General features: G+C 39.0%; 1 protein-coding gene across 1 annotated transcript; it reads right to left on the minus strand.

The window, feature by feature from the left end:
- Positions 1 to 1,142: 1,142 nt before the first annotated feature.
- On the minus strand, positions 1,143 to 20,646 carry SHCBP1L (SHC binding and spindle associated 1 like). Its single transcript, XM_066366043.1, is given in 18 exon segments — positions 1,143 to 1,163; positions 1,166 to 1,241; positions 1,243 to 1,295; positions 1,640 to 1,727; positions 3,089 to 3,213; positions 4,210 to 4,256; positions 4,259 to 4,285; positions 4,288 to 4,418; positions 4,420 to 4,441; positions 5,606 to 5,759; positions 10,016 to 10,070; positions 10,072 to 10,119; positions 13,429 to 13,632; positions 13,634 to 13,645; positions 13,717 to 13,800; positions 14,968 to 15,188; positions 17,884 to 18,036; positions 20,174 to 20,646. Coding segments are annotated over 18 exon segments (1,935 nt in total). The 5' UTR covers positions 20,588 to 20,646.
- Positions 20,647 to 23,998: the final 3,352 nt, after the last annotated feature.

Genomic DNA, 23,998 nt, shown 5'->3' on the forward strand with positions numbered 1-23,998 from the left:
TCCCCTCTTTTAGAGGACACATAGCCATCCAGTTTAAAGATTTTATTTCCTACCTTCATTTGTAGTTAGATGTAACCATGTGATTAGATTCTAGCTGCAGAGAGGCATGAAAGTTGGAACAATCCCTTTGCTTTGCTGGGATTTAGACATAATGGCTTGAGCAATGATTGCTGTGTTGGACCACGTAATTTTGAATTGAAACTATGCAGTGGTAAAACAAGATAGAGGAAACGATTTTCTAGCATGGAACAGCTAGACCTACCAGTTCTATGCTAAATAGCCACATGGAACATCTACTAGTCTTATACGAACACCTCTGGACTTGAATATGAGGGAGAAGTAGATTTCCGTATTGTTTACCTCTCTTACTTTGAATTTCCTTGTTCCCTACAATTGAGCCTGGTCCTATGTAATAGTGCTGTCTTACAGTTACTAGCTCATATAAAAGGCAACGAATCAGGAATTAGCTGTAAACTTCTACATAGAACATCTAATGCTTCTTATTGGACTAAGAATATTAAAAACAAAGTTTAAAACCGAATGTTTTTGGAATTAGTGATGATGATGGTACATATACTAAAAATACACTAAATACCACTGAGTTGAATACCTAGAAGGATGAATTTTATGGTTTGTGAGTTATATTTCAAAACATTTTTTAAAAATCTTAAAATGGCCAGACCAGGCGGTGGCACAGTGGATAGAGCGTCGGACTGGGATGCAGAGGACCCAGGTTCGAGACCCCGAGGTTGCCAGCTTGAGTGCAGGCTCATCTGGTTTGAGCAAAAGCCCACTAACTTAAACCCAAGGTCGCTGGCTCGAGCAAGGGGTTACCCCGCCTGCCTAAGGCCCGCGGTCAAGGCACATATGAGAGAGCAATCAATGAACAACTAAGGTGTTGCAACGCGCAATGGAAAACTAATGATTGATGCTGCTCATCTCAGTTCCTGTCTGTCTGTCCCTCTCTCTGACTCACTCTCAGTCTCTGTAAAAAATTTAAAAAAAAATTTTTTTTTAAAATCTTAAAATGAATCAGTGAAAGCATTAAAATGTTTAAAGTTTTGACTTTAATTAAAACTGCTATTTCTGTGGGAGATTAAGCAACTATCAAATAAAAAACCTTTAACATAAACCCAGATGGTTTAACTTGTAACTATTCTGATATATCCCCCTTTAAGTTTGCTTCTATTTTATTATTCATTTCCAGATTCAGATTTTGCATTTTTTCAACAGCATGTTTTCATCTTGTCTCCTGAAACAGCCCCTCTGTTGAGGGCTTCTGATACAATAAAAAACTGTTGCCCTAGCCAGTTGGCTCAATGGTAGAGCGTCGGTCTGGCGTGCGAAAGTCCCAGGTTCGATTCCCGGCCAGGGCACACAGGAGAAGTGCCCATCTGCTTCACCCCTCCCCCTCTCCTTCCTCTCTGTCTCTCTCTTCCCCTCCCGCAGCCAAGGCTCCATTAGAGCAAAGATGGCCCGGGCGCTGGGGATGGCTCCATGGCCTCTGCCTCAGGTGCTAGACTGGCTCTGGTCACAACAGAGCGACGCCCCCTGGTGGGCATGCCCGGTGGATCCTGGCCGGGCGCATGCGGGAGTCTGACTGCCTCCCCGTTTCCAGCTTCAGGGGGAAAACAAAAACAACTTCCATTGGTTGAAGAATGCTTACTCCATAGCCATTGTTGCTATGAATATGATTATTAGTTATCTTCAGTTTCAGTGCAGGAAGAGCCTGTTAATAGGATTCAAGAAAATTAGTTTTTCAATCTATAAATATAAACTAATGAACATGTCATAAACTCTAGAACTTATTCTTTGGTTTACATGTTTTAAGACAACAGAATCCCAGTTTTGAACAAGTATATTTTTAATTATTGATGAAGATAACTGATTCTGGATGAGGTTACAGCAATATCCCATGAAGGTGACTTTTAATATAACATGATTGGCCCTGGCATGTGACTCAGTGGATAGAGCATCAGCCCAGTGTATGGATGTCCTGGGCTTGAATCCCAGTCAGGACACAAAGGAGAAGCAACCATCTGCTTCTCTCCTCCTGCAGCCAGTGGCTTCATTGGTCCAAGCACATAAGCCTCAGGTGCTAAAAATAGCTCGGTACTTGGGCATCAGCCCTAGATGGGGGTTGCTGGGTGGATCCAAGTTGGGCTGTATGTGGGAGTCTTGCTATCATCCCTTTTATCATTTAATATAAGTATAAAAATAAATTATTTCAGATAATGAAAATGTCCGTTAATGCTATGTAAACTAGGTTTCTATGGAAAAACTTCATTAACTACACAAGTCTAGGAAGGGATCTAAAAAGGTTGTAATTACAGAAGTGGAAAATAATGAGAAAGCATTTCACTTGTAAATTGTTACTATTTATGTTTTAATTGGTTCAAATTATGAAATTTAAAAATATATTTCTCAGTATAGTCATTTTAATTTTTGCTCATTGAGAAATCTAAGATATTTTTTATAACAGCAAACTTACCCACTTTCTCATATTCAAAGTTATTTGGTAAGCATTCAAGTCAAAATTACTAAATTATAAAACTAAACTTGTTTCCTGCCTGACCTGGTGGTGGCGCAGTGGATAGAGCGTCGGACTGGGATGCGGAAGGACCCAGGTTTGAGACCCCAAGGTCGCCAGCTTCAGTGCAGGCTCATCTGGTTTGAGCAAGGCCCACCAGCTAGAGCCCAAGGTCGCTGGCTCCAGCAAGGGGTTGCTCGGTTTGCTGAAGGCCCACAGTCAAGGCACATATGAGAAAGCAATCAATGAACAACTAAGGTGTTGCAACGCGCAATGAAAAACTAATGATTGATGCTTCTCATCTCTCTCTGTTCCTGTCTGTCTGTCCCTGTCTATCCCTCTCTCTCACTCACTCTCTCTGTAAAAAATATATAAATAAATAAATTTTAAATAAAAAACAAAAAAACTAAACTTGTTTCCTATCAGCTATCATTTAAACCATAGTTTATTTGTACTATTACAAATCATTGATAATGTTTAGACTAATAAATAATATTTTAACACCTTTTTAGTTATTTATAAATCTTTTAACAATTCTATGTTAAGAAATGTAAGAATATCTTTATATTAACTCCATCTAAAGTGCTTTTTGAACTGTCACTGGCTCTGAAGTTATTACAGTGATGAATTTCATTTCTTTCCAAAGTGGCTATGCTCCCAGGATACAGTTCAACCCCAGCACCCTGTAAATAAAAAGCAAATAAAACAATCTATTCAACACAAACATACCTCCAAAATTTTCTTAAGATTTGAAAGTTACAATTTTATAATACATAACACTAAGTTACATGAAAATACATGATAGTGCAAGCAACGCTATTATATAGATGTTTTAAAATTGTGGGAAACTTATCCGTGTTTGGAGAGTCTTAAACCTAGAAAGAAGTTATGTTGCTCACCACCCAAATGGAGTCTCTAGAAGGGAGTCAAAATTTTCTTTAATTCTTTGCATTTATAAAAATTTACTTATATATCCTCTCTCCTTATAATGCTGCTAAAGTCTGTTTACTCATTTTAGTGATAAGATCATCGCATTTTTCTGCTTCCTTTAATCTTATTTCTAGTTCAACTTTCCAGTCCTTTAATGATCTTTGTATTTGTTACCTGAAGACTCAAACTGTCAGAACTAATCACAATACCTTACAACACTATCTGACAGCTTATAAGTACTATTTCTTTTTAAATAAGCCATCAGGTAATTGATTCATGATCTATTTTATAGCCACTGATTCCTACATTTTCTTTTAAAAAATCACATAACGCAAAGCTAACAATTTCTTACTTTGGACTTAGGCAGATCACTTTTCCTCAGTGTACTATGACATTCTTGTACTTGTCCTCATTTTGTTTATTTTCATTAGTTTCTAAGCTTAATTATAATTCCAAGATGAAGTAATTACCTGTTGTTTGTATATTAAGATCACTCAAAATTATAGATAGTCCTGTAAAGCCATGGTTTTTAAAATGAACTACCTGGGGCCCTGGCTGGTTGGTTCAGCTGTAGAACATCTGCCAACCCAGTGAAAGTCCCAGTTTGATTCCCAGTCAGGGCACACAGGAGAAGTGCCCATCTGTCTCCACCTCTCCCCCTCTCCTTCCCTCTCTTTCCCTCCGGCAGCCATGGCTCAATTGGAGCGAATTGGCCCTGGGTGCAGAGGTACCAGTTATTTCACTGGTACCTGGGCACCAGTCATTTCACTGTCTATAATTGTCAAAGCAGCTCCTCTCCTGTTCCTTCACATTTTATACAGTTTCTAGAGTCATGTGAACAGACTCCACCACCACAATACCGTCCACTGTCCCATGTTGTATCAAAGATAGATGTATTAGTTTCACATTGTCAGCTTTGGATACCACAAAACTGTCATGAAAAGGTTCAGAAGTAATCAATTTCCTCTCTCTTTCCAACTCCTGAATCATAGGGAAAAAGACATAATTAAATCAGTAGTCCCAAAGTTTAAAGCCCTTTGGTCATTCACTAATACTTGCTATTACGAAGTTTTTCTTTTCACATATTTTAATAAGTAATATATATAACAATTCAGTTGTTAACTAATTAGAGACTTACCTGTAATATAATCTTTTGTCTATATTTTGATGCCAGATTCTGGATTTATAGTCCATCTAAATCTAGCTATGATATTTAACATATGCTTTCCACTACATATTTCCTTAAATTACATAATCATTCTACACAATATCTAAGACACAAAACGTATCTTACCATAACCTAGTTTTAAAACCATAATAAATTACCATACTGATAAAAAGCGGGCAGAGACTCTTGAATTAGGTGACAAGAGTAATGCAGTCATATCCCTAATTTTGCTCCACAGTAGTCAAAACAATCACCTAAATTTAACATCAACCCAAAATGAGTTGAAGCTTCAAGGCTACACATTTTTAAAATTACAACCACGAACCTTATTCATGTAGTTCAGCAAAATACTACTGATTATAATAATAAAAAGCTAGTGAAAGTTTTGCTCAGTTTTTGCATAGATAGGCAAAATTTACATCACCTGTTCTTTTGGCCAGTGGGAATACATACTCATGCTACAACATAAAAGGGCAGGAGTAAAGGTACTAAGTATGTTCAGAACCTTAAGAAAAAGTTAATAAACTGCTTTTATACTTCTATTTTAGTGAGTTTGCACATGAATTAACCTTTTTTAGAAAATACTGAGTATATTTTAATATAGCCTTACATTTGGATTTCCCTCTAAAATGATATGAAGTACAGTGGAGGCAGACGAGAAGAAAGCTGTTTGGTAAAAACACAGATAGTGCTAATAGAAAATATTATAAGCAGATGTTTTATTTTTTTTCTGGTTTTGATCATTTATTGAGAATCTGTGCTACATTTTCATGGGGTAAAAGTAGTCTCATTGATTTTCTCTGGTACAGAATAGCCAAACAAGGTCATCTGTACAGACAACATGCACATGAAAAAATTTCAATTGTAAAAGGCACATAAGGGATTTTTGTGAAAGATAAACCCTGTTCTAATTTTTAATAATTTGATTAACCATGTTTATAATATACAATCTACACATCACTATAAAATCTGCTAACCCTTTATAATGATGTCATCAGTCAATAAAGCAAGATTTACAGCTTGATATTCTCCTGGAAAAATAAGTACTGTGTCTCCACTATAACAACTCTCCAAAGCCAAATCCAAATCATTGTGCTATTGGAGAAACATGTCTGAAGAGAAGTCCTTTACCTGAAAAGAAGAAATAAAACAGCACACCTTCAACAACAGGTGAAAACTGGAAGGTCATTTTAGTCACTTATTGGTAACGTGCTCTTCCCAAGACTTAATCGTGTACATAAATAATGCACTGTAGTTATTATATGTGTTTATGTTTGTTAAATGTTCAAAGTATCAGTCCATCATTTAAGAGAGTGGTGAAATGAGAATTTTTTTTTATGATCACTAGTAATTTTACAGCTATTAAATACTGTGTGCCAGGAGTCATATTTTGAATTTTACCTGTTACCTCCTAAGCATCACAACAGTTCTTTGAGGGTAAAGTATTACTGTTCTTTTAAAAGGTTAAAGAAATTGAAACAATGAGATTACTGTATTTCTCCATAATCCCATGTATAAGACGCATCTTAATTTTGGGGCCCAAAATTTGAAAAAAATATATTACGTAAAGTTGTTGAACTCAAATTGTATTCATCATAAAATTCATTCCCGCGAAAAAGCGGGAAATGCAAGTAAAAAAATCTGCAACTACTATATAAGATGCTCCCAGTTTTTAGACCCCAAATTTTTCGAAAAGGGTGCATCTCATTTATGGGGACATTCGGTAAGTTGTTGCCCAAGGAAACAGCTAAATGAGCAGTGAAGCTAAGCTTTAGGCCTAGGTTCCTCTGACACCAGATCTCTTTTCATATACTTTTTAGTTTTCTTTAACTCAGACTAACCCTACAATTTTGGTAAATCCACAAAATCTTATGTAGTAAAGGTTGTATAACTAAAAAAAAAATACAATATTAGGAATTTTCACTTGGGGATAGAAAAGCGTAGAGGGCTTCATTATTAGTGCCATGAAGAGTGAGGAACTATAAATTTGGAAACTAAAAATATACTCTGAAAAAATACCTATTCTTTTGATTTAATAGAGCATTATCTTTCATATATCTTTTTTTTTCTTGTTAGAAAAGCAGGTTAAGACTGCCTCATTTTAACTTAATTACTTCTTTAAACACCTTATCTCCAAATACATGTGGTTACATTCTGAGGTACTGGGAGTTAAGACTTCAACGTATGAATTATGGGGAGACACAACTCAGTCCATAGTGTCCCCTAAGATCAAAAACAAGACAAAGATGCCCACTTTTAACATCGATATTCAACATTATATTAGCCAGAAGTTCTATCCAAAGCAGTAAGATAAGCCTAGAAAGGAAGAAGGAAAACTATATGCAGACAACAGGATCCTATATATCCTATACATAGAAAATCCCAAAGAATTCATCAAAAATGTGTAATAACTAATAAATTCAGTGAAGTTGCAGGGTACAAGATCAACTGTTTTGTTTCTGTATACCAGCAATGAATAACCTGAAAAGGAAATTAAGAAAACAATTCCATTTACTATAGCATCCAAAATAATGAAAGATCTAGGAATAAACTTTAACCTCCATAAAAGGTGAAAACCTGTATGTCAAATACTACAAAACATTGCTGAAAGAGATTAAAGAATAAATCATTGGAAAATCCCATATTCATGAATTGGAAGATTTAATATTGCTAGAATGGCACTACCAATTGATCTCCAGATTCAATGTAATCCCTATCCAAATTCCAATGCTTTTTTTTTAGAGAAATGGAAGAGCTCATTCTCGAATTCATATGGAATTACAAGAGACCTTTAATATCCAAAACATTATTGGAAAATAAAAGTTGGAGGACTCACACTTCTGATTTCAAAAATGTCTACAAAGCCACAGTAATCACACTGTGATACTGTCATAAGGATAAGCATTTAGACCAATGGAACAGAATTGAAAGCCTAGAAATAAACACATACCACCATCATGGCTGACTGATTTTCTAAAGGTTGCCAAACCTGTCCAGTGGGTAAAGAAAGGAGTCTCTTCAACAATGGTGTTGGAATAATTGGATAATTGACTATGCAGAGGAATGAAATTGGACTTCATACTATATATAAAAAAAAACAAACCTAAAAATGGATCAATGACCTAAATGATAAGATCTAAAACTGTAAAAACTCTTACCCCCAATTTACGAGTGAGAAACTGAAGAACTGATGGGTAAATGACTTGTTGAAAATCACACAACTAAGGAAGTGGCAAAGCCAGAATCTGAATCCCAGCAGTTTGACTCCAGAGCCCATGTTCTTAATCCACACAGCACACAGATATTTACCTATCTTTTAAAGCACTCTGCAAATAAGGAAATCGAGGTTCAGAGGTTAGGCAGCTTGCCCAAGATTACATAGTTACTAAGTGGTCTTGGAGAAGCTATATAAACTGGGTGATCTGACTACAAAGTCCATTTTTTTCACTGTGCTGCTTATGAGACCACCAGCAGGATGATGAATGTGGCAAAAACTGTTTCAGGAGAGAGTACAGAGCAGGCAGAACGCTGAGTCAGGAATCTTCAAAGTTGGGAAAGCTGTTAAAGGCTGTATACACAGCTTGACTACTATCAAATATTTTGTCAACCTCAAAGGTAAGTATAAAATCAAAGATCTGAGCAAATGGAAGCTGATGCTGCCTTTTCAGCTGATCCTCACCTCCCAAGTTCATGACCATTTACTTACACGCAGAAGAAAGAGTTGCAAAGCACTGGATAAAAAGCAAGAAACTTCTCATTATCATGTAGGAAAATAAAGTCAGAAACAGATTTTTTTTTCTTTTTTTGTATTTTTCTGAAGCTGGAAACGGGGAGAGACAATCAGACAGACTCCCGCATGCGCCCGACTGGGATCCACCCGGCACGCCCACCAGGGGCGACGCTCTGCCCACCAGGGGGCGATGCTCTGCCCCTCCCGGGCAGCGCTCTGTTGCAACCAGAGCCACTCTAGCGCGTGGGGCAGAGGCCAAGGAGCCATCCCCAGCACCCAGGCCATCTTTGCTCCAATGGAGCCTCGCTGCGGGAGGGGAAGAGAGAGAGAGGAAGGAGAGGGGGAGGGGTGGAGCAGATGGGCGCTTCTCCTGTGTGCCCTGGCCGGGAATCGAACCCAGGACTTCTGCACGCCAGGCCGATGCTCTACCACTGAGCCAACCGGCCAGGGCCCAGAAACAGTTTTAAAACAAAAAAAAGAGAGAAGCAAAAATAAAAATGAGAAAATAAGGCAGGAGATAAACACAAAATCTGCACCTTTTTATAAAGATGTTGGAAAGATAATTGGTAGAACAGTTAATGTTGAATAATTTGGTCCAATAAGCAATGTGGGTAGGACAAGAGACAAGACCAGTCTAATAAACCAGTTTTATAACTCACGCCCCTCCCTGCTGGACTTCTCTCAATTTCTCACATATACTGTACTCTTTGTCAAGCATGCACTCATTGACTAATTCAACCAAAACAGTTGGGTACCCACCACGTGCCAAGCTTCATGCTACATGATGGATGTAGAGTCATTATATAGCCTTTGCTCTCAAGCAGCTCATATTCTAGTAAGAGATGGACATTCAGTAGATTCCAACAAAAGGTATTAAATACAGACATGAAAAGGGAAAGGGCAGGGTGCTGTGATCGTACACAGCAGTCTCATGTATTCTGGAAGGTTGAGAACGGCTGGAAATGACAGTATACATAGGATGCGGTGTTCCTGAGGGAGGACGTGGATACGTGGAAGTGAATACAAATAGAATAACTTTCAGAAAATTGTAATTAGCAGCTGGGTGCACAGTGGTACCATTTATTGGAACAGGGAACTCTGGAATATAAACAAGTCAATAAATAAGATCATGAATTTAATTGTGGAGATTTGAGTTGAAGTGAGATCAGCAATAGGCAGTTGGACATACAGGTGTGGGGCTCAGCACAGAAACCTGTGCTGTAGATGCACATTTTAGATCATCATAGATATAACTGAAGTCATGGGTAGAGAGCAGAGAAATCACTTAGGGATAACAGTGCAGAAAAAAGTCCCAAGCACTTAGAAGACAGAGGAGGGATAAAAAGCATCTAGAATGTGTAAAGAAGCAAGACTATGGGTCTGGTTCACCCTGTATTTCCATCAAATGCATTCTTCCTCATATTTGTCTCTATCCTCTCCATACTTCCAGCAGAGCGCCTGACAACAAAGGTTAGTACTCAGCAAATAATGGTTGACATTTATTCCTTTAGTACTTACGAGATGCCAATCACTACGATGGATGTAATGGGGGAAGGCATACATGAGTCAGACAAGAACCCTACCCTCAAAGAGCTCCCTTTCTGATTATATGTGGATAAACTTACACGAACAAATAAGAACACAGTGTATTTCTTACCATGTCAGTAGTCATCACTTTTGCTACAACATGTGTTACAGTCTTTCCAAATTCTTTTTCCTTTCCTGTACCTCAGAATTCTTGAGAAAAAAGGTCCATGGACTCTAAAGTTGATACCATTTATGATTAAATTAATGATGGAAAAAGATTCAACAAGCTATACTAACTTAGAAAATAAAAACTTGGTATTGGCCCTGGCCGGTTGGCTCAGCGGTAGAGCGTCGGCCTGGCGTGCAGAAGTCCTAGGTTCGATTCCCCGCCAGGGCACATAGGAGAAGCGCCCATTTGCTTCTCCACCCACCCCCCTCCTTCCTTCTCTCTTCCCCTCCCGCAGCCAAGGCTCCATTGGAGCAAAGATGGCCCGGGCACTGGGGATGGCTCCTTGGCCTCTGCCCCAGGCGCTAGAGTGGCTCTGGTCGCGGCAAAGTGCCCGGGAGGGGCAGAGCATCACCCCCTGGTGGGCAGAGCATCGCCCCTGGTGGGCGTGCCGGGTGGATCCCGGTCAGGCGCATGCGGGAGTCTGTCTGACTGTCTCTCCCCGTTTCCAGCTTCAGAAAAAAAAAAAAAAAAATACAAAAAAAAAAACTTGGTATTAAGCATCTTTGAGAAATACATTTCACTAATTTTATGCTCCTGGAAAGCAATGAGCAACTTGAGAACAATGAATTGTTAAGATCTTTTATTTATTTATTTTAAACTTATTTTAATTTATTCATTTTAGAGAAGAGAAGCGGGGGGGGGGGGGGAGGGGGGGGAAGGAGGGAGAAGCAGGAAGCATCAACTCCCATATGTGCCTTGACCAGGCAAGCCCAGAGTTTTGAACCAGCGACCTCAGCGTTCCAGGTCGACACTTGATCCACTGCGCCACCACAGGTCTGACTGGTTAAGATATTTTAGATAACTGAGTGTTTAAACTTTTGAAATCTAAAATCTTTTCATTTTAATGGTTTATACCCAAAATCTGTATGCAACACACTACATACAGTACCTAAGTCCCCTCAACTCTTCAATACAGTAGAAAAAATTCCTGATCATACTTTCATAATCCACTGAATGAATTGTAGACTCACACAAAGCAGAGGTGGGTTGAAGCATAAGAATGTTTTAGGGTACGTCTAATTTTAGATGCACTGTTAAATTAACAGATTGTTTTGTTTCAAAGGATAGGGTCGCCATAGAAATTCTAGCTTCTCTCTTAGCTGTTTTTATATTGTTTGCTATTCAGTACTTTTAATTCCATTCTTTCTCTTTTTCCTTTTCTTTAAATTTCCTGTCCTTTGTCTCTTAATCATTTAAGTGTCATCAAAAGAAAGAAAAGAAATTTGAGTATAACTTTTATCATTGCTGTCAGAGAAGGGACACTCCATTTCCAATAGATGTGGATGTACCATTACTTTCCCGAAGTATAAACTTTTGGGTTCTCTGTAGCACTCTGATTACTGCTTGATGATAACGGGGTACAGCTTTAATACCGATATTTTTCCAGTTATATTTCACTTATCAAATATTTTTGTGAAGTTTAAATTTTCAGGAAACTGGTTATAATACTAATTGATTGTGCGAGTTATTAAAACGTGTATTCCAACATTTTAGCAATGTCTCCCAAAGCAAAAGTTTCATTTAACATTTCAAAATCAGATCCACTAAGCATTTTTATACGAATTTAAGCAAGTGGTTTTGATATTGAGAAAGGGAACTACTCAGACATTTTTCCCCACCATATACCCGATTACTAGTTGCTCAAAGAAGAAAGCATCCTACATACAGGATATAACAGTAATCATGCAATCCTAGTTTTAAAATCAGATGTATATATCAGTGTCTTTTAATCAAACTGATTAAGGTATAATTTACACAGACATTCATTTTAAGTGAATCATTTCATGAGGTTTCAAAATATACACACATTTACTTCAATCAAAACAATCAAGATATAGAATATTCCCATCACACTCAGTGTTGTATTTAAACACTCATCGCCAAACCCAAGGTCACCTTAGTTTCTGCCTATGTTTTCTTTTAGAAATCTTATAGTATTGTTTTACATTTAGGCCTACGGATCACTTTGAGTTAATATATGGGAGACCAATTTTCTTGTGGTAAATATGGTAATGTTAACTCACAAGCTCAATCTGGAAATTCTTGGTTCTTTTCTGTAGTTTCAATTTCTCTATTGAGATTTTCTATGAACTTATTAACACAATATTTTCTGTTAATTCTTTAAACATATTCATGAAAATTGGTTTGAAGTCTGATAAATCCAACATCTGAGCCCCCTTAAAAATCAGTTTCTATTAACTTTTTTCCCAAGTATGGAACTAACATTCTGGTTTCTTTGCAGGTCTATTAATTTTTGGTTGAGCACTGGAGATTTTGGATAATATATATAATATATTTTAGTAACTCTAGATTGTGTTATGTTCTTCTAAAGATTGTTAGTCTTGTATTCAACCAGAATACAAAAGAAGGGGCTTAGCAATTTAGTATGAAATAGAAGTTTTTTGGCTCCATTCAAGATTTTCCATTAATTTGGGGAACATGAGCAAGAAATCCTGTTTCTGCCCTATTTAAACCAAAGACAGAAATATATACTTTTACTGCACAGCAATGTAAAAATATTTTAATAGATTTGGAAGTATTCTAGAGGAGAATGATGCTGGTTAAATCTATATTGTTTTATTTATCATAAAAAACAACTCATGTTGGTTAGAAAAGCAGAAATTATGAGGTAGCCAAATTAGGCAAATCTCCTTACTTTGTATATTATATGTGGAGGAAGTCTACCTCCCTTCTTATGTTTTGGCCATAATCAAGAAGATGAATGTGAAAGATAAGAAAAAGATCAGATCTATGGGATTTTTTTTCATTAAAAAATTGTTCAGTCAATAAGCTATATAAAATAACTTTCCAATATTGGTAGTTGCACCTTATGCTTATCTCGTATTTTGGACATCTAATTTTATAATTATATCAATCAAGGTAACATATATAACTTAAGTGGCATGATAAAAGAATGACCAAACAATAGTTTATTTTCCATTTAAAATAGAGCAAATTAGCCTGACCAGACGGTGGCGCAGTGGATAGAGCATCAGACTGGGACGCAGAGGACCCGGGTCTCCAGCTTGAGCATGGGCTCATCAGCTTTGAGCAAGGCTCACCAGCTTAAGCCCAAGGTCGCTGGCTCGAGCAAGGGGTCACTTGGTCTGTTGTAGCCCTCCTCCCCCCCCCCAACAAGGCACATATGAGAAAGCAGTCAATGGACAACTAACGAACTGCAACAAAGAATTGATGTTTCTCATCTCTCTCCCTTCCTGTCTGTCTGTCCCTATCCCTCTCTCTGACTCTCTCTGTCTCTGCTAAATAAATAAATAAATAAATAAATAAATAAATAAAATAGAGCAAATTATTACCGGAGATGTAAATCATCCCACATTTTCAATAATCTACAGAGCATTTCTATCTCATAGTATTTTTGCCAGCATTCAACAGCCTCTGCTGCCGACGCATCTTCTTTAATATTGTTCTGATACTCAGTGAGCTCGACACACTTGTTTTTATATTTCTCCAAAGTTTTTCTGTAACATTGTGCAATAGGACCAGGTATTGTTCCATCTTATATCACACCACCTGAAAAGTATCAATATAGTTACAATGTTGATCTCATATAATGTGCTGAACAAGGTTTTAAGTATACTTACAAATTAATTCTTTCTTCAGTCAAAGCAGTATAATGCTCACAATTTTTTCCATCCCAGTCTCTCCAAAGAAAGTCATTAAAAAACCTGTGATAAATCAAATTAAGATGAAAGTGTTCAAAACCAGTACCACATTTAGGACTAAAAAGACATTCTGATGTCAGAACTCTTTTTACATGAATTCTAACTTCTAAGAAAAATATTTTTAAATGACCTTTCAATAAATGAATATTAAAGGTAAACTTTAAATTTTTGATTATCTGGATTCTATTTTATGTTACTACAGACTAAATAATGTTCTGAAGTGGAATTGTAAGTTTCATACATTTGGGTGATTATTTTGTTCACCAAAAAAATACTTAAGATATCATCAACTTTGTATATTGAGGGGGGAAAAAGCATTAGAAAAACAAAAACATGCCCCAAAATATTCTGTATTAAGTTTATGTATAGCTTCTCAAATTGTACCAGATTATAAGAAACAATCATATTGTGAATGACATCTAGTATTTGTAATGCCCTTAAATGTGAAAAATGAAATCATATATATTTAAGATGTTTAAATATAAACAGAACTTAATATTACTTTTGCCAGAATTTTTAAATTTAATTTTTGTAAAATGCAGGATTGAAAAATAGCAAACTTTTATTGCCTGTATATGATACTTCACAAGAGACTGGGTTTTTTTTTTTGTTTTTGTTTTTTGTATTTTTCTGAAGCTGGAAACGGGGAGAGACAGTCAGACAGACTCCCGCATGCGCCTGACCGGGATCCACCGGGGGCACGCCCACCAGGGGGCGATGCTCTGCCCCTCCGGGACGTCTCTCTGCCCCGACCAGAGCCACTCTAGCACCTGGGGCAGAGGCCAAGGAGCCATCCCCAGCGCCCCGGCCATCTTTGCTCCAATGGAGCCTCGCTGCGGGAGGGGAAGAGAGAGACAGAGAGGAAGGAGAGGGGGAGGGGTGGAGAAGCAGATGGGCGCTTCTCCTGTGTGCCCTGGCCGGGAATCGAACCCGGGACTTCCGCACGCCAGGCCGACGCTCTACCACTGAGCCAACCGGCCAGGGCCACAAGAAACTGTTTTAACTAAGACTTACAAAAATGTTCATTAAAAACAGACAAACTGAATTCAGCAGTGAGTAAAAATTAAATCAATAAATATTCACAGAATGCTTGTATGAACTAAACTTACATATTAAATTAAAATTTTGAATATGATCATTTTAATTTTCAGAAGTATAAAGCTGTCATACCTTACAACTTCCAAGGCCAAAGCAGTATCATGTATATCAGAATCTTGTCCTTCAACAGGGTACACTTCCAAGAGGGGCACGCTATGCTCTCGTTCTAAAATCTCATCAACCAAATCTCTCAGGATATTTCCTATATTAGAAGAAAAAGGCTCAGCAACAGAAACAGTCACTTTGAAACAAGATGGCCTGACCTGTGGTGGCACAGTGGATAAAGCGTCGACCTGGAAATGCTGAGGTCGCCAGTTCGAAACCCTGGGCTTGCCTGGTCAAGGCACATATGGGAGTTGATGCTTCCAGCTCCTCCCCACCTTCTCTCTCTCTCTTTCTCCCTCTCTGTCTTTCTCTCTCTCTTCTCTAAAAATGAATAAATAAAATTAAAAAAAAAAATTCTAAAAAAAAAAAAAAAAAAAAAAGAAACAAGATGATGAGCTTTGGTGTGGTGTGTACACCTAAAATAAATATTATAAAACTTGTCATTACAAATGACACAAGGACTTTTTTTCACATATATTAGCTACTTACAAAATTTAAAAAAACTTTATGACTTCTCTAATAATCAATATACAAAATATAGATTAATATTAAATATCAACGTAAAATATGAAACCCTATTTATTAAAGACATTAGATTTTAAGACTAATTAGAGGAATTGCACATCTCCTATATTATTTATTTCTAAGTTTCAGTTGCCAGACCTGGATTTTATAGAACAGTAATATTTTAAAAGTACTTTTTTGGAATAATTTTGCCATGAATGTATGCTTTTTTAAAAAAAAAATCTACTATTTGTAATACATCATTTGTAAAAGAAAGGCTATTCAAATACAAAAAAATAATTGCTTGCCAGGGGTTGGATGGGAGTGAGGGCGATGAATAGAGCACAGAGACCTTTTAGAGCAGTGAAAATATTGGTATAATATATATTATAACGATGGATATATGACATTACCAATTTGTCCAAACCCATATGTACAACACCAAGAGTGAACCCTAGTGTAAACTATAGACTCTGGGTGATTAAGATGTGTCAGTGTTCTAGGTTCATCAATTGCAACAAATGTACCAGTCTGGTGGGGAAGGCTGATAAAGGGGAGTTACGCATGATTGCGGTCAGGGGGGTTGTGGGAAATCTTACCTTCCTCTTAATTATGCTTGAACTTAAAAATGATCTAAAAAATAATGTCTTTATAATTAACAGAACAAAAATATATTTCCAAAAAGTAGGTATAAAATTTGATAATACCTTATAAAATTTTAGTTTTGATTTTTTAAATCAGTATTATTTTCTTCCCACGAGGTCTTCTCTACCACCACTCTGGCAATGGGGTTAGTATGCCTTGATACAACTCAGCAAGGGTAGTCTCTATGATTTAAAAATATGCCATTCTTTATCTGTAAAAATACCACTAACTCCTTTTCCCATAGACCACAGAATTGAATTGTTTTCAGGTAGCGTGCAATGCTATGTTTCAAACACAAGTTCTTGAGAACAAAACCGAAGATTTAAAATTTCTAATCTGATGTAGGGGTACCATTTATGATTGTAAATATTAGTGTCCATATGGGGATAAGTGACCTTTAAGGGAATCAAATTTATGATATCAACTGTGCCACAATGTTTCACCTACAGACATAGAAAAGCAAAATTTTCTCAGATGAAGGCTATTTAAAGGGTACTTTTTGTAAGAAAACATTTCAAAATATACTGCTAGTTTTCTTTTCTTTCTTTCTTTCTTTCTTTCTTTCTTTCTTTCTTTCTTTCTTTCTTTCTTTCTTTTTTTTTTTTTTTGAGACAGAGAGAGTCAGAGAGAGGGATAGATAGGGACAGACAGACAGGAACGGAGAGAGATGAGAAGCATCAATCATTAGTTTTTCGTTGCGACACCTTAGTTGTTCATTGATTGCTTTCTCATATGTGCCTTGACCGTGAGGCTACAGCAGACAGAGTAACCCCTTGCTCGGGCCAGCGACCTTGGGTCTAAGCTGGTGAGCATTTTGCTCAAACCAGATGAGCCCACGCTCAAGCTGGCGACCTTGGGGTCTCGAACCTGGGTCCTGTGCATCCCAGTCTGACGCTCTATCCACTGCGCCACTGCCTGGTCAGGCTGATAATTTTCTGATCCATTTTTTCTGTCCTAATCTATCATACTGGAGAAAAATGAAGGGAAATGGTGGGACAATCCCCAAATTTGTTAAAACCTAAATTACTAATTTTTAATACACTTTTGTTATTTTTACATTATTTGAGCAGTTAAAACTAAGCTAAGAAACACTGTCTGATACTACTAGATTACATTTAATAACTGTTTCTAGGTAAATGGATACTTATATTCCTCCTAATCTTCTTTTTCACTAATTTGCTTAGAAACTTAAAATATAAGTAAGTTTTTTGCCAACTTCTGTTTAAGTATCAAAGCCCTAAATTAGTAAGGTCATATATATATATATATATATTTTTTAAATATTCTGAAGCTGGAAACGGGGAGAGACAGTCAGACAGACTTCCACCTGCGCCCGACCAGGATCCACCCGGCATGCCCACCAGGGGCTACGCTCTGCCCACCAGGGGGTGATGCTCTGCCCCTCCGAGGCGTCGCTCTGCCGCAACCAGAGCCATTCTAGCCCCTGGGGCAGAGGCCAAGGAGCCATCCCCAGCGCCCGGGCCATCTTTGCTCCAATGGAGCCTTGGCTGCGGGAGGGGAATAGAGAGACAGAGAGGAAGGGGGGGGGGGTGGAGAAGCAAATGGGTGCCTCTCCTATGTGCCCTGGCCAGGAATCGAACCCAGGTCCCCCGCACGCCAGGCCAACGCTCTACCGCTGAGCCAACCAGCCAGGGCCAATAAGGTCATATTTTGGTCTTAAAAAGAGCTGATAATTTCACTCAAAAGAACAAAGGTCAGGTAAAAATTATTTACCTCAACTAGTATACCAACAAAAGGGATAGAAGCTTCCTCATATTTCACAAAGAACACCTCAGGTTTAGTTTTCCAGACTCCAAGCCATTTATCTTTCAACTTTAATTTTTCTGATAGGTATTTACTACTCATAGCTTTATCAGCATCTTCTGCCTAGCAAAAGAAAATACACATATATGTGTAAAGTATATGAAATTCTGGATTTATATATAGATTTTACTGATTTCTACTTTAAATAAAAAATCAATATATTCTTAAGTAATGAAGCTGAAAAATATAGATTTGAGCTGAGTATATATTTAATGGAGAGGAAATATAAACATAGGAATTATTATATTTAAAAAGTTACTTTTCTGAACTTGAAAGCTGTAATGACAACTATTTAAAACATTCAGTACATAAAAATTTTAAATAGAACTCAATTCTGTATAAGAAATGAGTATATCAACCATTCAATATTTTCCCATTTGAGTTTTTTGATTCGTCTACTTCAAGGATGATAATCTAAGCTATTATGAAAGTCATTAGACCCTGTTCGATTAATGACACGATAATTTATATGAACGTTTTTCAATGACTATGAGAGACCTAGCCTTCTCCAACCCTCAATATTAAAGTTGGTTAAGACTGTCCTAGTTTTATGATAACAGTGTTTTGAAACTTTTTTAATTATAAAATATGGTTAAGCTACAGAAAAATCTGAAAAAAATATAGAAAATATAAGGAAAACAAAATCACCCCTAATCTTGGCAGCCAGAATGTAACCATTGTTGATATTTTGGTGTATTTCCTTCCAGTCTTTTTTCTAGCATATAATTAATTCATCATACCTATGAATCAATGTTTTGTTTCCCGATTTTATTTTACTTAACATTATAGCATAGGAATAGCTACAGTTCTTGAAAATATAATTTTTACAGGTATATAGTTTTTCTTTTCTTTCTTTCTTTTTTATTTATTTACTTATTTATTTATTTATTTATTTGCATTTTTCTGAAGCTGGAAACAGGGAGAGACAGTCAGACAGACTCCCGCATGCGCCCGACCGGGATCCACCCAGCACGCCCACCAGGGGGCGACGCTCTGCCCACCAGGGGGCGATGCTCTGCCCATCCTGGGCGTCACCATGTTGCGACCAGAGCCACTCTAGCGCCTGAGGCAGAGGCCACAGAGCCATCCCCAGCGCCCGGGCCATCTTTGCTCCAATGGAGCCTTGGCTGCGGGAGGGGAAGAGAGAGACAGAGAGGAAGGCGTGGCGGAGGGGTGGAGAAGCAAATGGGCGCGTCTCCTGTGTGCCCTGGCCGGGAATCAAACCCGGGTCCTCCGCACGCTAGGCCGACGCTCTACCACTGAGCCAACCGGCCAGGGCTAGTTTTTCATTATATGAAGCCAAAAGTTCTTTACTGTCCCCATAGTTGGAAATAAGTTTCTAATTTTTAACTTTTATAAATATCACTGCAATAAATATCTGGGTACATAAATTCTGCTGTAACTTAAAAAAAAATAGGTCAGAAACATACAATATTCTATTCATTATTACCAGGTACAGTATATATCTTCTGTTGATAAGGCCTATCTAGCTTCATTTTTTTATAAGCTCTAAGAAAACCAGAAAAATTACTACTAGAGCTGTCCCTTTAACTGACAAATTTTCAATTTGACAGGTACCTAATTGTAATTCCTTTAGGTCAGGGCCTAGGTAACCATATATATGGTTAAAACACTTTATTTTCCCTGGCTGGTTGGTTCAGTGGTAGAGCGTCGGCCTGGCGTGCAGGAGTCCCAGGTTGGATTCACGGCCAGGGCACACAGGAGACGAGCCCATCTGCTTCTCCACTTCTCCCCCTCTCCTTCCTCTCTCTTTCTCTCCCGCAGCCAGGGCTCCATTGGAGCAAAGTTGGCCTGGGCACTGAGCATGGCTCTATGGCCTCTGCCTCAGGCGCTAGAATGGCTCTGGTCGCAACAGAGTGACACCCTAGATGGGCAGAGCATCGCCCCCTGGTGGGCATGCGGGTGGATCCCAGACAGGCGCATGCGGAAGTCTGTCTGACTGCCTCCCCTTTCCAACTTCAGAAAAATGCACCCCCCCCAAACAAAACCCTTTATTTATATATATATGTAAGCCTATTTAAAGGTGGAAACCTTATAAATGTTAAATCAATTTGATTTTTTGAAATGCAGGTGTTTTTTGTGCCCCCATTACCCTAAGTGTTAGACCCCAATTCTCCTGGTGACCCACCCCCCCCCACCCCCCCGCGCGCGCTTGATTCTGGTCCGTTTTCTGCCTCACCTCCTTACAACCCTGCAGCACATCCTCGCAATAGAGCGCCACCTTTTCGCCCCGCAACATGCCCCTCATGGGGGACTCGCAGACCGGGGGCAGTGGCCGCGCCTCCTCTTCGTCCTCCTCGGGCACAGGGGGAAGGGGCCCCTCTTTCTCCTCCCCCGGGGCCCTCTCTCCCAAGCCCTCGGCCTGAGACACCGGCAGGAGCTGCAGCCGCCGCCGGGCCGCCTCGAGGCCCACTTTCCTCTTCACTGGCCGAGGGGAGGCCACCACTGAGCGCGCCGGGGGCACGCTGTTCCTCAGGGTCCCCGCCGCCTCCCAGTCCCCGCTGAGCGTGGAGACGGCGTTCTGGTCTCGCCTGCCCGGGCTCCCGGTTCGCCCCCAGTCCTCAGGCACCACAGCGCTGGACCCAGACGCCATCTCAGCGCCCCGAGGGCCAGCCAGCGCAACCGTTGGTCACCTTTCCCGCCCTGCGCTGCGCTGGCCAACGGGCGAACTGTGTCCGCAACGAGCGCGGTGGCTCGAGGGAGTCCCGCCAGGTGAGTTGGGGATGAAGTGTTCTAGGTGGGCGTTGGGGATGGGTGGGGCGGGGCGGGGCGGAGGGGAAGGTTCCTAGACAGGTGTTAAGGGGCGGAGCTGTAGTGGGGTGTGATGGCAGAGGGCGGGGCATGGTTGTGGGGGCGGGGCTTGGGCATGGGGTGTCACGGGTTGAGGTTCTGGACAGGTCGGCTGGCTGGAGTGGGTTGGAGAGTGTTGACCTCAGTGCTGTGCCCCCACCCCCTTCTCCCTGGAATCACCCCGTGACAGAACTCTCACCCCTAGAGGAGGATTCCTTAGGTCCTCATACTTTTCTGGGTGATTGTGAGTCCACCTACAGGTCATCATGACCTAACAAATGCGCCACCTACAGTTCCACACACGCCTATCTGCACAAACACAGCCTTCTGACTGGAATATTTATGCTTGTACTGGGAGGCAATAGTACCTGGCACCCTCCAGTGATTGCTAGAAGAGGCCCTTCTGACAAATCCAGCGACCTAGCGTTTCCCCAGCCTATTCACGTGGTTCCCAAATGAAGATTTCTTTACATATTAAACAAGACAGCCACTTTCTGCCAAGAAAAATAGGTTAGACTATTTTCATGTCTCTGTTGTACTGCTCAAAATTCTCCACACACACACACACACCAAAAAAATTATGTAACAGTTAAACTGGACACACATTTCTAGCCAAGGAGTAATTAATGTGTGCAAACTATGAGCACTTTCACAATAAAAGTCTGCTCAAATACATTTAGAACAGAGACCACTGGTTTCTGTTATTTTACTCTGGGGCGCACGTTGAGCCAATTGGAATAACTTTTGTTTACCGTCTAGCTGGAGCGTTGCCCTGAGGCCCCGCCCCCAGGGAGCACAGCCTTGGGAAAACACCTGCCTTCCTCCACGCTCATTTGGAAGGACACTGTGTTAACTTTGGAGTTTATTTGGAGGAAAATATTAGTATTAATACTGTGTTACTACAGTTCAAGGAATAATTATTAACATTCATCATGTTTTGACTCTAAAGTTTTTCCTTTTGTCAGGAGTACTGGATTTTGTTTAAAATGATACCCAACTCGAGTTTGCACTCACTAGCAGTAAACTCTTATTACTCTAGCGTTTCTTCAAAATGTTTGTTTTTAAATAAGTTGTAGTGGGGTTTTTCTTCTTCGGTTCAGAATAATAGAGACCACTGGTCCTAGTCAAAAGTTCAAAAACAGCAACTCCCTGTACCCCCGCCCCCATGCAAACAATTATTTGTTAGGTAGTGCCAGGCAGTCCATAGATTCCAAATTTATCGAAATAAAAGAAATTCCTATCTTCATAGTCCTAGTGAAGGGTGCAGATGGTCAATAGATTATTGTGTTTAGTAAGAACCATGAAAAAAATTATATATATACTAGAAAACCCTGAGGTCATACGAAATGACCGCTGTTCTAGATATTATAAATTGTAATTAAAATGATTTGTGCAAAGGTGTCTGCTAATTCAAACTGAATTACCCAGGGCAGGCAGCGAGGATGCCCCTTTGCTTACTGCCCCACGGGGTTTCCCCCTTCTACTTGCTTAATTGCTTAAAGTAGAGTGCAATGAAGGAAACCACTGGCGGTACATTTCTTAAGAGCCACTGCTAGCTCAATAAATAAAGGTGATTTAAATAATAAAATGTTAATTCACATGTTAAAGATCTCTTTGTACACAACATTTCTTGTGTAGATCTTGCCATCATTTTTAAGCTCGCCTTGCAGAGGACCATCAATTATTTTTAATTTTACGTCCCTTCTTTCACGAACTCTTGAACAGGCAACATAAAGTTGACCGTGTCCAAATGCAGGCTCAGGTAAAAAAATGCCAACACGCTTAAGCGTTTGGCCCTGAGACTTATTGATGGTCATAGCAAAGGCAAGTTTTACAGGAAATTGTCTACGTCTCAATTGAAACGGCAACCCTGTTTGAGATGGAGCCAAATCAATTCTTGGAATGACATGTATTTCACCTTTAGAGGAGTCAGTCAAAGACTTAGCTATTATGACATTATTTTTCAATTGGAGAACCTCTAGTCTTGTACCATTGCAAAGACCCCTTCTGGTGTTAAGATTTCTTAACAGCATAATAATTGCTTCAATCTTTAACCTCAATTTGTAAGGTGGCATGCCAGAAGGCGGGCCTATTTGAATGACGTGGCAACTTCACCCCATTGGCTAGTACAGTTATGCAAGCAACCAATAAGCTATCGGCGACAAACAGACACTTAAGCCGCATATAATAAAGATATACACACACACATATAATCTACATGAGGGTGGGGGAAGGAAAGGACCTTTCTTTCCAGAAGAATGGACACTTAAGCTGTCTTGATTATTAAAACAGTCTCTGTTCCTGGAGCCCGTTTGGTCAATCCATACAGAAAAGAGTAAGAAAGAAGAAAATTTAAATCAGTTGTACTTTTAATGTCTGGCAATAACTACTGTTAGATTTTGGAATATTTTCTTTCAATTATTTTTTTCTATCACATTATTAAAAAGTTGACATATTAGCTTTTTATTTTTTTAACTTACATATCATAAGCATTTTCTTATCATTATAGATTATTTAAGCACATTATTTTCAATAGTTTCACATAATTTCTGTGTATGGATATAATTTTCATTAATTTAAACTATCAGATGTTTGGGTTACATTCATTTTCATAATAATAAATATGCCTTTAAAAATATTTATGCATAATTTTTTGCCAATATTTCAGATCCCCCCACCCAAGGAGAAGTGGGATTCCTGAATCAGGAAGTGTAAACAGTTTAAAACTTTCAGTCTTGCCAAATTGTTTTCCAAAGTGGATGTGTTCATTTCTACCCTAGTTAGCAGATACATTCCCATATAGGCTGCAACATGAAATGGAAGGAAGCTATAAGCACCTGAGTTAGGGGCAGAATGGGGGTTGGAGTAAATGTTCCAGGCAAGTGAGTTGTTGGTTTTACAGAGGGGTAAAACAAGTTGGTCTAGGTAGTTGGTATAGTTGGAATAGAGAGGCCAAATCGAGACAAAATATCAGGTTGGAGAGGTATAATATGGCCTAAGCCATATCACAAAGGATCATGTGTATTATGTATGTAAGAGTTGAATTCTAGCCATATTAATAAACTCTCCTTTATTCACTCTCTGATCCAGCTCTTGCCAGTATCTGTGGGCCACTGCTTCAGTATCCTTCTCCTTCCTTGGCAGACCAGTACTTTTGTGGCTGGGTTATGTCATATCTTAGCACTATTTATTGGACTGGTGGCCAAGAGGGAAT

This window comes from Saccopteryx leptura, chromosome 2 (assembly GCF_036850995.1).
Source record: "Saccopteryx leptura isolate mSacLep1 chromosome 2, mSacLep1_pri_phased_curated, whole genome shotgun sequence".
Taxonomy (NCBI): domain Eukaryota; kingdom Metazoa; phylum Chordata; class Mammalia; order Chiroptera; family Emballonuridae; genus Saccopteryx; species Saccopteryx leptura.